This window comes from Oncorhynchus masou, chromosome 1 (genome assembly GCF_036934945.1).
Source record: "Oncorhynchus masou masou isolate Uvic2021 chromosome 1, UVic_Omas_1.1, whole genome shotgun sequence".
NCBI classification, from domain to species: Eukaryota; Metazoa; Chordata; class Actinopteri; order Salmoniformes; family Salmonidae; genus Oncorhynchus; species Oncorhynchus masou.
The window spans coordinates 32177150-32190927 of record NC_088212.1 but is presented as its reverse complement, the minus strand read 5'-3'; the positions used below and the strand labels follow the sequence as shown (position 1 = coordinate 32190927).

Sequence of the window (13778 nt, the reverse complement as noted above, 5' to 3'; positions counted from 1 at the left end):
TCGGGTTCTGTGCATGACCTGGTGGGTATTTCGGTCCCCACTGAGAGTGTGTATAATGTTCGGACAGACGCTGACACACTGTTCTCATATGTTCAGAGTGGCCCTGAGTAACCTCTCCACTGTCGCCACACTTCACTACGACAGAAGTCACCGCTGCAGCAGAGCAGAGGCCCACGGAGGGAATGGAAGACGGCCTCATGTAAATACACTGACTCTGCTTAAATACATTTCTTCTGCTTCCGAGGGTTTCACCATTGTCTGTCTCTGGAATGGGGCCATTAAGAGAGAGATGTGTGCGTCTCGGTCCGATTGTGTGTTTGTCTCAGTCTGCGTGTCTGCATGTGTGCCTTTGTGTTAGTAAGTGGAAGTGAAACTGGAAACCAGCTGTAAAATCCAGCCAAGGATCATAGCAATTAACACACATTTTATCAGTGGAAGTTATTACTATTAAATTTCATTTTTATAGTATATCTGAATCTCTTCATGGTTAAGTCATAAATAACCCTGCGTATTTTTGATGCAAACCTGTCCTTCTATCCGTTCCGTTCCGTCCGAGTGTGTGTGTGTGTGTGTGTGTGTGTGTGTGTGTGTGTGTGTGTGTGTGTGTGTGTGTGTGTGTGTGTGTGTGTGTGTGTGTGTGTGTGCGCATACGTTTGTGTACCTCTTTTGGAATGTGATGAATCTGTAACCAAGCAGAGCAATCAGTCAACCACAGATTTGTCTCATTTAAGAACTCCAATCATATATTGAGGGGCATCCGTTGGCTGCCTGTCTGAATGAATTTAACACAGGCTCTGCTGCTGGTGAGCCCCCTGCACTGTCCTCCATTGTATGTGTCTGCAGTGTGTCATCCATGACAAAGAGAGATCAATAAAGGGAGTCATGCAGCCCCTGGGTTTTGGGCTTAGAATGTGGATTTTACATTTTAGATGAATGGATTCCAAATGGCATTCGGGGTATCATGTCTTGCTCATGTTGGTCGGTTTGTTTGTTGTCTGTCTCTCTGGTGAGGACCATGCATCTCCGATTGCCCTCCTGTATTCCAGTCTCTTCTTATCTGACCTCTGACCTTTCCTCTGCAGATGACTCAGGAGACGAGGAGCCCACGACCCAGTCGGACCGCAGTGAGGGGATCCAGGGCACTCTGAAGACCCTGATCAGCAAGCTGGATGACCTCGGCACGTGTAACGACCTGATCGCCAAGCATGGGGCGGCCCTGCAGCGCTCTCTGAGTGAACTCGAGGCGCTGAGAGTCCCCGTGGAGGGAGGAGAGAAGGTCAAGGGTGTCAACGAGCGAGCCACCCTCTTCCGCATCACCTCGAATGCTATGATCAATGTGAGTAGTGAGACTTAAGGGTTCTACACATCCATTCAACTTAAGCTAACCAACTATGGATGAAACATTGGGTCGTTTATCCCCAATTCAGACCAACCTCTACATGTTGAATAAGGACCAACTACGCGTGACTATGTCCAGGGGCAACCAACTGACGCTACACACCGGGCAAATTCTTTCCACAACCGTCCATAGACAGTTGGTTTGTCTGTAGTTGGGCAGATGTGTAGAAGCCTTTACATGGCAATGGTTAGGCCTACTGTGTGAAGGGTGACTAGCATTCTCAGTGCTATGGTATGATAGATGTGACAGGGAGGACACAGGTCAGCATTGTGTATATTGTAGTCGTCTACTTAAGATTCTTAAATGCTCTTGCAAATGTGACGGGAAGGGAAACACTTCTCAGGTGGTACCTCTTTCTAGCAACGTATTGTTTACAGTATGCAGCCCATCCAGTTACAGTATGTAAGATATGTGCAGGGGTGTTGTTAGCATGGGAACTAGCTGTTCTGTTGCTATTGTCACCGTGACCACAGAGAGACATTTCCATTGGCCAAGTGGTATTATAGTTGACTAGAGGGCAGAGGAAAGGAGAGGTTGGTACTGAAGGAGTGATACCGGATCAGGGCTGGTTGGGGAGGACAGGAATAGTCTTGCCCCAACCCCAAACCTCCCTGGACCCTCCCAGCCCAGAGACCTGAGCCCAGAGAGGAATCCCAGAGCCCCCTCTTCCTCCACAAGACAGACATGCTCCTACAGGGGCCAGGCGCTACACAGACAACCAGAAAAGGTTTGTGTGTCTCTTCTACTCCTCTGCTTGGCTTTGATGTGTTTGACAATAAATAGCCTTGTTTTGTCTGGGCCACAGACTGCTATTTCTGTGGTGACGGGTGTCTAACACAGGGGGGAATGCTCCCATAACATTGGTCACTGGCAGGTGGGATAGTGTAGCCAGGGCACATGTAGTTTTGACATTTTGAACTTTCTTGAAGCTTGAACTGATACTGTGAGTAATGATGGTGTGGGTGTGTTTGCTCTGTTGAATGAGAATCAACCAAGTATTCCACAGGAGTAAATAATAGGTTCAGCAGAACAAATGTGGAGAAGTCTGCACTTTTATCACAGATTTTGTAGTCTTCCCTCTAAAGGATGTGCTTTTTTTCTGCACACAGTTAATCACTGTTTTAATTAATTGGAGTGGGAACCGAACGTTACTGGACAGGCAATTAAACATGCCCTGTAGGATTTCCTATCTCATTAAACCACTGTTAGATCTGGAGACGCTGTGGGGAAAGTGCTGCTTCAGGTTGGTTTTATGCAAAGGAAGGGGGAGTAGAGAGCCAAGCTATTTGATCACAGCGACAGTTGTTGTAGCCTTTTTGTTTGCATTTGGCTTGTGATGCTGTTTGGTTTTTACACTTACATCATTTAGCAGACGCTCTTACAACTCACAGTAAGTAGCGAGTGCATACATTTTCCCTTTCTTTTCTACTGGTCCCCCATGGGTATCGAACCCACAACCCCGGTGTTGCAAGCACCATGCTCCACCAACTGAGCTATACGGGACCATATGTCACCAACACTGCCCTTTCTCTTCACTAACTTGGGGGTTGGAGGTGGTTGAGCGATGTTGGTCTGACCCTGAAGTGAAGCTTGGACACTGGTTCATTTAGGGGTGATGTAACTCACGTGTTGTGTGACTGCTGTGTGGGTGAGGTGGCACAAGTGTGTGTTTGAGTGCTTGCGTGCGTTTGCACAAGTTTGCAATGGGTTCCTCTTTCCATGTTATGTTATCCAGCCATATGAAACCTCGAAGGAAATTGACACACCCAATCATGATCATTCTGTAAAGTGAACCAGGACATTTAATTCAGCACTGACTAAAATATGTTAAACCTGCTTGATGTTCATGTTGAATCATTATTCTATACACTGAGTTCAGACATGATACTCCCCAACTGTGAGCTATACGCAGCAGTCTGTTTAAATAATAGGTTCAGCAGAACAAATGTGGAACCAAAGTCGCGTTGAAGTTGATATTTAGTTTCATATGTGCCTGAAGAGCAGAAGGAAGTAAGTAGCTCCGTCACATGATTCACTTTCAGTCTGAATAGTAAAACCAGGACACTTCATACTTGACTGTGAAGGTAAGAGGCTGTTATTTAGTTACAATAGGCTAACCCTGCTTGTCATTTGGCTGTGAATTGTAAAATCACTGAAACACTGAGTTAACACTTCTGGTTTTGGTGTCAGGTCATCAGCAAGTAAGTAGCCTAGTCCGAACCAGAACAGCCCGTAAAGTAGGAGTCCTATTTCTGTAGCATGGGGCAGCTTGATGTACAAGAACCCCCGTGGACAGGACGTGGGACTCGGGCTCGTTGCTTGTCAGTTAGGCTAACGTGCAGCTCTCTGATTCATTCATGTGATAAGCTATACTGTTGGATCTAAATTCGTAACATGTTGATTGGTTGCGTGCACAATGCAGCACTTCAAAATAAACACCCTGTATATTCAGATATATTTTTACCAAAGCACCATGTAGGTTAATGGTCTCCTAGTTCTGCATCTCTATTCTAAAGGGTGGTGGGTTGGTGTAAAATATTCTATTATTTTGAGCTACAGGCTCAGTGGGGGGGGGGGGATATATAGGTTGTCATGTCCCTGTTCCCTCTGTCTGAGGCCGATATGTCCTATCTGTGCAGCGCACTGATCACAGAGGACACAGATTATCTGTGCTCTGTGACACGCGTGGCCATCAGCTACACACCACAGCCAGAACGATGGCCAAGTGGTTTCAGCTGTCCAATGGCCTGTGGTACCGGAACCAAAGAGGTTTTTAATGGGTGAATGCTGAACAGGATGCTGCACTGACTGCATAACAATGTGCTCATAGGATCAGAGCACTCAGTGGTTGTGTAGATTTGAGGACAAGGAGGTCCATGGATGGATGTACAGTATAGACAGGTTTATCAGGGTATACTGTTTAGGCTAGTTGTTTAACCATTCACCCTAATACTTACTTGGGGAAAGAGTGGTAGCCTGCAGGACTGATGTGTTTCTGCTTTCTCCACAGTTTTCTTATCACAGTGTGTGTCCCATTGACCTCCCAAAACATTCTGTGGTCAGACATGATGTAGTTGGGGAAGATGCTGACACATTCTACTTGTATGTTTTGGTCTAGAGTAAGATCCCTGTTTCGCCAATAATGCCAAGACCACAGTCGTAACTCAGAAGACCTTTTATGACTTGCCCTGAGTTCACTTTTTTTTGCCTGTGGATAAACATTCCCTCTCTGATGCTATAGTGTGGAAACTCAGAGCCTGCCCCTAAGACATGATTTAATATGCACACAGTAGCTGACACTCATGAGAGAGGTGAAGAGATATAAGTCATTCTCAAGATGTTGATGATAGTGCTAACAGTGGTCTAAATACTGACAGTACTCATGTTTAGAATACATTTTATGATAAAACAAACATCAGCTTAATTGGAAAACTGATTTTCTTCCACCAGTCAAGAAAGGACCTGGTAGCCCTAAACATCTACAAATCCACAAGATAAATATCATTGTGTGCATATTTGACTCTTTCATGATTTACATGCCTCTACTCCTTATCTTCTGTCTGACATCCAGTGTTTGATGTGTGTCTGTGTGCTATGTTGTGTTTGTGATGATTAGGCGTGTCGGGACTTCCTGGACCTAGCGGAGACCCACAGCAGGAGATGGCAGCGGGCGCTGCAGTATGAGAGAGAGCAGCGTATTCACCTGGAGGAGACCATAGAGCAGCTAGCCAAGCAGCACAACAGTCTGGAGAGAGCCTGGAGAGAGGCCCCCACACTGTCCGCCAACACGCCCAGCGCCCCCACCACAGAGAAGGGTAAGGCAGACAGTCGGGCCCCTTAGTCCTTAGACTAACAGGACTTTGTTCATTTAGAGAAATAGACCATCTTGGGGAAATAGGAAATTGTAAGTCATGTCAGATGGTTTTGAATTATATTGTCTCTGTAATTAGACTGGAAGATACATTTCTCATGAGAGTAGTATTCAAATGGACACAATCACGCCTCACCTTTCCTTTGTGATAGCCATCCTAGCGTAAAAGAGTTAGCCGTGTATCACACAGGAATGGATATATTATATTTTGTCAATCTGAGGTTGTATTGAAGTTGGAGTTTTTGCTTCCCTTCTCGCCTGGAATCAAGTTCAGTTCATAGTTAGCCTACAGGGACGTTACCTATTAAAGTCTAATGTTCTTTATTCATCTCCATGAGCATTTGATTAGCTACCCAACCTTCCTTTCCCCTCCACAAATCATGTGACTACTGCTGCACCAGTATAGAGCATGGTGTGTGTTAAATATTGCTTTACTGTGTGTGTGTTTGTGTTTGATTTTGTGTGTGTGTGTGTGTGTGTGTGTGTGTTCTCTCCCTCAGTAGGGAGTGAGAGGCTGCAGAAAGGGGAGGCGAGTGATGAAGATGAGGATACAGAATACTTTGATGCCATGGAGGACTCCCCTGCCTTTATCACAGTGACCGCCACTGAGAACACACAGCACAGGTCAGTCTCACCCTGTGGCCTGTACAGTACACTCACATCTCCGTCTGCTTTTCACATCCACCCACATGGATCATGGCAGTTTAGCTTGGTATTATTTGAGTATAAGACGGACTCGGTGTGAATAGATTGTGATAAATACAAAGACTGGATGTCTTGATTGTGCCTGTTGATGGATTCTGTAGTGTTTACACCAGAATATCTGTCAAGCCCCAGAGCCACACAGTGCACCTCTTTTTGCCTGTGTATGACTCACTCCTTTCATCAGCAGCTCAATAAACCTACAACTTCAGAACCTCTTTCCCTCTCTGTGCTCATAATCTATCACTCACACACACACACACACACACACACACACACTCACACGCACTCACGCACGCACGCACGCACGCGCACACACACACACACACAATGACTCATACCTGTTGTACGGTGGCAGTGTTGTCTGTCTGCAAGCATCCTTACCTGTCTGTTTTTAATGAGTGTCTGTCTTTACTGGACTGGCTCTGGCACTATTAACAGCTGAAGATGTTGTTGTCTCTATGATAAAAGACAGCTCATCCCCTCACTGCTCCTCTACTAGGGAATGACCCACGGCCCGGCCACTTCTCTGTTTTGTACTTATGCTTTCATCTCCAAAATACTTTGGGTTTGTTATGTGTCTCAGTTGAAGAATTAGGGTAGTTGTTTTTTGCTGCCCTGTTTTACCAGAACACCTGTTGAGACACTATTTACACATATTCCTTTCCCCGTGAGGAGAATAGAATGTTTCTATTTCCCAGATACATATTCTGCTGCTCCTCTCCAATCAGAGACACATCTATCCACCTCTAACACAGCAGCTCAGAGACACATCTATCCACCTCTAACACAACAGCTCAGAGACACATCTATCCACCTCTAACACAACAGCTCAGAGACACATCTATCCACCTCTAACACAACAGCTCAGAGACACATCTATCCACCTCTAACACAACAGCTCAGAGACACATCTATCCACCTCTAACACAACAGCTCAGAGACACATCTATCCACCTCTAACACAGCAGCTCAGAGACACATCTATCCACCTCCAACACAGCAGCTCAGACACATCTATCCACCTCCAACACAGCAGCTCAGAGACCGATCCGATGTTACACACAGCCATGTGCTGAATAGAGCCATCCATCTATGTCTAGCTGCCTGCGCCCACCTGTTTCCGTTATTTTGTGTGTGTGTGTGTGTGTGTGTGTGTGTGTGTGTGTGTGTGTGTGTGTGTGTGTGTGTGTGTGTGTGTGTGTGTGTGTGTGTGTGTGTGTGTGTGTGTGCGTGCATGCGTGTGTTATTGTTAAGATGACGTTTCTCCCTCTTCTAGGCATTCTCAGAGTAACCTGAGTGGAGCGAGTGGAGGCCAGACCAATGACTGGAACCAGGAAAATGTGAGTGTCTCTTTCCTCCAAACAGTTCTCAGTGATAATCCACATGCGTGTCCACATCTAGGCTTTATACTATTCACCTTTGTCTCCAATTGCTGTTTACTAGCATCCTGTTAAGGAAAATAGCATATCACAAACGTGGGCATGTTTTGTTGCATTCTCAAACACACACACACACACACACACACACACATACACACACACACATACACACACACACATCTTTTGTTTGGGTTTCAACCCTGTGTTTTTGTTACGTGTTAGTTTGGTCTTCATGCCCTTACATGGCACACCGTCATTTGGGGTATAATAAAAAAAATGATTACCCATTCCTGCGCCTGTCTCCCGAATCATATAAACCAACGTGACATCTACACTGACAGTGACAGACGTCTCTCTCTCTCTCTCTCTCTCTCTCTCTCTCTCTCTCTCTCTCTCTCTCTCTCTCTCTCTCTCTCAGGTGTATCCTAGCTGTAATGATTCAGGTAAGGAGCTGCAGCCCCTCAGAAGGAGGAGGAGCCACATCCCAGACAAACCCAATTACTCCCTCAACCTGTGGAGCATCATGAAGAACTGCATCGGCAAGGAGCTCTCCAAGATCCCCATGCCTGTGAGTGTGTCATGCTTGTGTCCATGTAGTAGAATGAGCCTGGGTGTGAGTGCATGAGAGGTGGGTAGCTCAGGCATCCCAATAGGCTGCTATTTGGGACTCATCCGAAATGTGCTAGTCAATGACAAAACTCTTGTAACCACTGCCATCTGTCTGTCTTACTCTCTGTCCGCCTGTCTGTCTACAGGTGAACTTCAACGAGCCTCTGTCCATGCTGCAGCGGCTGACAGAGGACCTGGAGTACCATGAGCTGCTGGACAAGGCGGCGCGCTGCGAGAGCTCCCTGGAGCAGCTGTGTCTGGTGGCAGCCTTCTCTGTGTCCTCCTACTCCACCACCGTCCACCGCACGGCCAAGCCCTTCAACCCCCTGCTGGGGGAGACCTATGAGCTGGACCGTCTGGAGGATTTCGGCTACCGCTCGCTGTGTGAGCAGGTACACACAGAGACAGAGATAAATGACAATATTACGCTGAGACAAACACACACACAGGAAAATACCCTATGTGTCTGCAAATGACACTACAAAACATACAAGCCATGATGATACACAAAAAGTACCAATCACTGACATACTATAAGCTAGAGCAGTGATCTTCATTTGAGCGTGTAAATACCCCCCCCCCCCCCCCTAGGTGAGCCATCACCCCCCAGCAGCATCTCACCATGTGATTTCTCAGCGAGGCTGGACCCTCTGGCAGGAAATCACCATAGCCAGCAAGTTTCGTGGCAAATACCTCTCCATAATGCCTCTGGGTGAGTTGCTGTATATTCAGCATGTACTGAGCACTGTCAACACACACTCAATGCAAATAAAGGTCTCATGACTGTGTACAGTGGCCTCTAATTATAGGGACAGTGAAGCATGTTTTCTTATTTTGGCTCTATACTCCAAAAGTTTGGATTTGACATCAAACAATGACTAAGGTTAAATTGCAGACTTTTTATCCACATCGGGTGAACTGTTTAGAAATGACAGCACTTTTTGTATATAGTCCCCCCATTTTAGGGGGGAAAAAGTATTGGGACAAATTCACTTACAGTACAAGTCAAAAGTTGACACACCTACTCATTCAAGGGTTTTTCTTTATTTTTCATATTTTCTACATGGTAGAATAATAGTGAAGACATCAAAACAATGAAATAACACATGGAATCATGTAGTAACCAAAAAAGTGTTAAACAAATCAAAATATATTTTATATTTGAGATTCTTCAAAGTAGCCACCCTTTGCCTTGATGACAGCTTTGAACACTCTTGGCATTCTCTCAACCAGCTTCATGAGGTAGTCACCTGAAATGCATTTCAATTAACAGGTGTGCCTGGTTAAAAGTTCATTTGTGGAATGTCTTTCCTTAATATGTTTGAGCCAATCAATTAGGTTGTGACAAGTTAGGGGTGGTATAGAGAAGATAGCCCTATTTGGTAGAAGACCAAGTCCATATTAAGGCAAGAACAGCTCAAATAAGCAAAGAGAAATGACAGTCCATCATTACTTTAGGACATGAAGGTCAGTAAATCCTGAAAATGTCAAGAACTTTGAAATTTTCTTCAAGTGCAGTCGCATAAACCATCAAGCTCTATGATGAAACTGCTGCTCATAAGGACCACCACAGGAAAGGAAGACCCATAGTTAAGTCTGCTGCAGAGAATACGTTCATCAGAAATTGCAGCCCAAATAAATGCTTCAGAGTTCAAGTAACAGACACATCTCAACATCAATTGTTCAGAGGAGACTGCATGAATCGGCCTTCCTGGTCGAATTGCTGCAAAGAAACCACTACCAAAGGACACCAATAATAAGAAGACTTGCTTGGGCCAAGAAACATAAGCAATGGACATTAGACCGGTGGAAATCTGTCCTTTGGTCTGATGAGTCCAAATTGTATATTTTTGATTCCAACCGCCGTGTCTTTGTGAGACAGAGAGTAGGTGGACGGATGATCTCAGCATGTGTGGTTCCCACCGTGAAGCATGGAGGAGGAGGTGTGATAGTATGGGGATGCTTTGCTGGTGACACTGTCGGTGATTGATTTATTTAGAATTAAAGGCACACTTAACAAGCATGGCTACCACAGCATTCTGCATCGATACGCCATCCCATCTGGTTTGCGCTTAGTGGGACTATCATTTGTTTTTCAACAGGATAATGACCCAACAGATATCCAGGCTGTGTAAGGGCTATTTTACCAAGAAGGAGAGTGATGGAGTGCTGCATCAGATAACCTGGCCTCCACAATCACCCCACCTCAACCCAATTGAGATGGTTTGGGATGAGTTGGACAGCAGAGTGAAGGAAAAGCAGCCAACAAGTGCTCAGCATTATGTGGGAACTCCTTCAAGACTATTGGAAAAGCATTCCAGGTGAAGCTGGTTGAGAGAATGCCAAGAGTGTGAAAAAGCTGTCAACAAGGCAAAGGGTGGCTACTTTGAAGAAATATTTGGATTTGTTTAACACTTTTGGTTATTACATGATTCCAAAATAAACAAAAACCCTTGAATGAGTAGGTGTGTCCAAACTTTTGACTGGTACTGTGTACGTATATTAAAGTAGAAAAAAGTTAAGTATTGGTCCTATATTCATAGCATGCAATGACTACATCAAGCTTGTGACTCTACACATTTGTTGGATGCATTTGCTGTTTATTTTGGTTATGTTTCAGTTTATTTTCTGCCCAATAGAAATGAATGGTAAATAATGTATTGTGTCATTTTGGAGACACTTTTATTGTAAATAAGTATATAATGTATTTCAAAACACTTCTACATGAATGAGGATGAACCATGATTGCAGATAATCCTGAATGAATCGTGAATAATGATGAGTGAGAAATATACAGACGCACAAATATCATACCCCCCCCCCCCCCCCCCCCAAAAACGCTAATCTCCCCTGTTATTGTAATGGTGAGAGGTATGATATTTGTGCGTCTGTAACTTTCTTACTCATCATTATTCACCCGATATGGATGGAAATACACAAAAATGAGAGTTGCCAGTCCGTACTAACCTCATAGTCCTTGTATGATTTCAAATCCACAACTTTTGGAGTATAGAGCCTAAAGAAGAAAAGATGCTTCACTGTCCCGATAATTACAGAGGACACTGTATATATGTTTATAGGTGGGAACACCGGGATCTCTCTGTAGGTCAGGCCTCTGAAACCCAGGCAACCTCAGCATCACCTCTGTCCTCCCAGTCACTCACTAAACCATAGATGGAGTCCAGTGTGAAAATGAATCTAACGACCTCTGTGACAGATGCATAAACTCTGGCTGTGCCCATGGGTCTCTAAGGCCCGGATACATGAGAGATGAATAGATCCCATAGATGTGATTGATACATATCCTATAACATGAAGCCGTGTTGTCCATTTGAACTATACAGATTATCCTCTTGTTTGTTTATTGTAATCCAAGTGAGATTTAAGTACAAACTGAGTCTCTGCCTCTTTCTCTCAGCCACCCCTGTGATATCAGGCCAGGTCTCTGCAGGTTGGACTGACCTTGTTTATAAATGACTCAAAATAAGAACCTGAAAATCAACCACAATGCATGTTGCCTTGTTACGGTGTTGTCACTCTTTCTCTGACTGCATTTCATCCCCTCCACTCCATCTCTGGATTTATATCTCAATGTTCTCTCCTTTTTTGGCCTTTCCCCTCTCTCCCCAGGTGCCATTCACCTGCAGTTCCACTCCAGTGGGAACCATTATGTTTGGAGGAAGGTAACCTCCACCGTGCACAACATCATCGTGGGCAAGCTGTGGATTGACCAGGTCTGTCTACTAACTACATCATGGCTCTTCTCCCTCCTCCTCCCATGTTCTTACCTGTCCATGTCTCTCTCCTACTCTCCTCTTGTGTCCTCATTGTCTGATTCAGTCAATATCCCTGTAACCTGTATGTCAGCCCTCCATGTGTATCATCTATCATCTAATGTTTCCTTTTTTCATCCTGTAGCTGTTTGTAATGTAATCCAGGCTGGTGGAGTGAGTGTTGTGTGGAGACAGAGGTCAATGGCAACAGAAACGAACAGAACATCACACGAATAAGCCTATTTGTGGTCTCTGATGGTTTCTCTGCCTTTCATTTCTAGTAACACCCTCCCCTCTCTCTGTGATGCCTCAATTACAGTCTGTAACTGTCTGTCTGTTGGTCTGTCACATCATCTATCTGTAGTACTACTTGGTACTATGTACCAGCCCATCACTGGAATGGGAGGAGGAGGAGGACAGGGGTCAGGGAATAAACTCAAGCGAGCATATGATTTTTGGCACACTCACAAACACCCTCTCAGCAGTCCCTAAAGCACACCATAGTGTCATTTATATAGAGCTTCCTAGTAGAATCTCATTACATCACTGAGGGGGATGAATGTAAAGATACTGTTCTGATACAGCTGTGGAATGTTCTGATGACTCATCTGTTGTTTCTGATTTTAATTGATGCTAACCAGAGATTCTCCCTCCTATTCCACCCGCCTCTTCTCTCTTCCATCCCATTCTACTCTCTCTCTCTCTCTCTCTCTCTCTCTCTCTCTCTCTCTCTCTCTCTCTCTCTCTCTCTCTCTCTCTCTCTCTCTCTCTCTCTCTCTCTCTCTCTCTCTCTCTCTCTCTCTCTCTCTCTCTCTCTCTCTCTCTCTCTCTCTCTCTCTCTCTCTCTCTCTCTCTCTCTCTCTCTCTCTCTCTCTCTCTCTCTCTCTCTCTCTCTCTCTCTCTCTCTCTCTCTCTCTCTCTCTCTCTCTCTCTCTCTCTCTCTCTCTCTCTCTCTCTCTCTCTCTCTCTCTCTCTCTCTCGCGGGGCAGTCAGGGGACATTGAGATTGTCAACCACAGGACCAAGGAGACATGCCAGCTCAAGTTCTCCCCCTACAGCTATTTCTCCAGGGAAGTCCCACGCAAGGTACATGTCACCACCATCACAACCCTCTAATCAGCACTGGCTGAAACCTGACCGTGGCATGATGAGCTCATAGGCTCGGCTGTCACACTGTTGTGTGCTGCCCCCTGCTGGATAATGCAAGTGAATATATCATTTTGAATGGACTATTTCAAAATAGTTGTTAATAATTAACTATAGTGAGGGATATTGTATTAATTTCTACAAACGGAATGATACATTTTCTCTGTGTGTGTGTGTGTGTGTGTGCGTGTTGTCCAGGTGACAGGGGTGGTGTCAGACGGTGGAGGGCAGGCCCACTACATCCTGTCTGGCACGTGGGACGATAAGATCGAGAGCTCCAAGATCGTCCAGAGCAGCAAAGGGGGCAGTGGCTCCGAGGGCAAACAGAAGACAGTCTACCAGACCCTGTCCCCCAAACTACTGTGGAAGAAATACCCTCTCCCGTAAGCACTGCCCAGCCTGCCCAGCCTCACGCAGTAAAACACTACAGCAGATAACACAGATCACCATCTAATCCAACAACACAACAAGGATTACTACGTAATAGAGCACAGATCAACCTAACCGCTCTCCTCTATCTCCCACCCACCTCCTCTCTTTTCTCTCTCTCTCTCTGTTAGGGAAAATGCTGAGAACATGTACTTCTTCTCGGCGCTGGCGCTGGCGTTGAATGAGCCGGAGGATGGGGTGGGGCTGACGGACAGCCGGCTGAGACCGGACCAGAGGCTGATGGAGGCGGGGAGATGGGACGAGGCCAACTCTGAGAAACAGAGACTAGAGGAGAAACAGAGAGCTGTGAGGAGGAGGAGAGAGGCAGAGGCCACAGATGCACTTGATGACGGTAAGACAGTGAGAGAGGGAGGGAGGGCAGGGTGGAGAGAGGGAGGGAGGGCAGGGTGGAGAGAGGGAGGGAGGGCAGGGTGGAGAGAGAGAGGGAGGGCAGGGTGGAGAGAGAGA

The 13778-nt window shown here is 45.7% G+C and overlaps 1 protein-coding gene across 2 annotated transcripts in view; it reads left to right on the top strand.

Annotated features, from left to right (window-relative positions):
* LOC135542160 (oxysterol-binding protein 2-like) overlaps nt 1–13778 on the top strand; it is a 74581-nt gene that overhangs the window by 55256 nt on the left and 5547 nt on the right. The window contains exons 3-13 of one of the 2 annotated variants that reach the window (XM_064968888.1): nt 1083–1336; nt 5016–5214; nt 5774–5894; nt 7252–7315; nt 7773–7922; nt 8110–8355; nt 8555–8675; nt 11594–11697; nt 12726–12821; nt 13080–13264; nt 13442–13662. In XM_064968888.1, the coding sequence (XP_064824960.1) occupies nt 1083–1336; nt 5016–5214; nt 5774–5894; nt 7252–7315; nt 7773–7922; nt 8110–8355; nt 8555–8675; nt 11594–11697; nt 12726–12821; nt 13080–13264; nt 13442–13662 (1761 nt within the window). Of the gene's footprint in view, nt 1–1082; nt 1337–5015; nt 5215–5770; nt 5895–7251; nt 7316–7772; nt 7923–8109; nt 8356–8554; nt 8676–11593; nt 11698–12725; nt 12822–13079; nt 13265–13441; nt 13663–13778 lie in introns of both variants that reach the window. The other variant, XM_064968878.1, reaches the window with a different exon arrangement.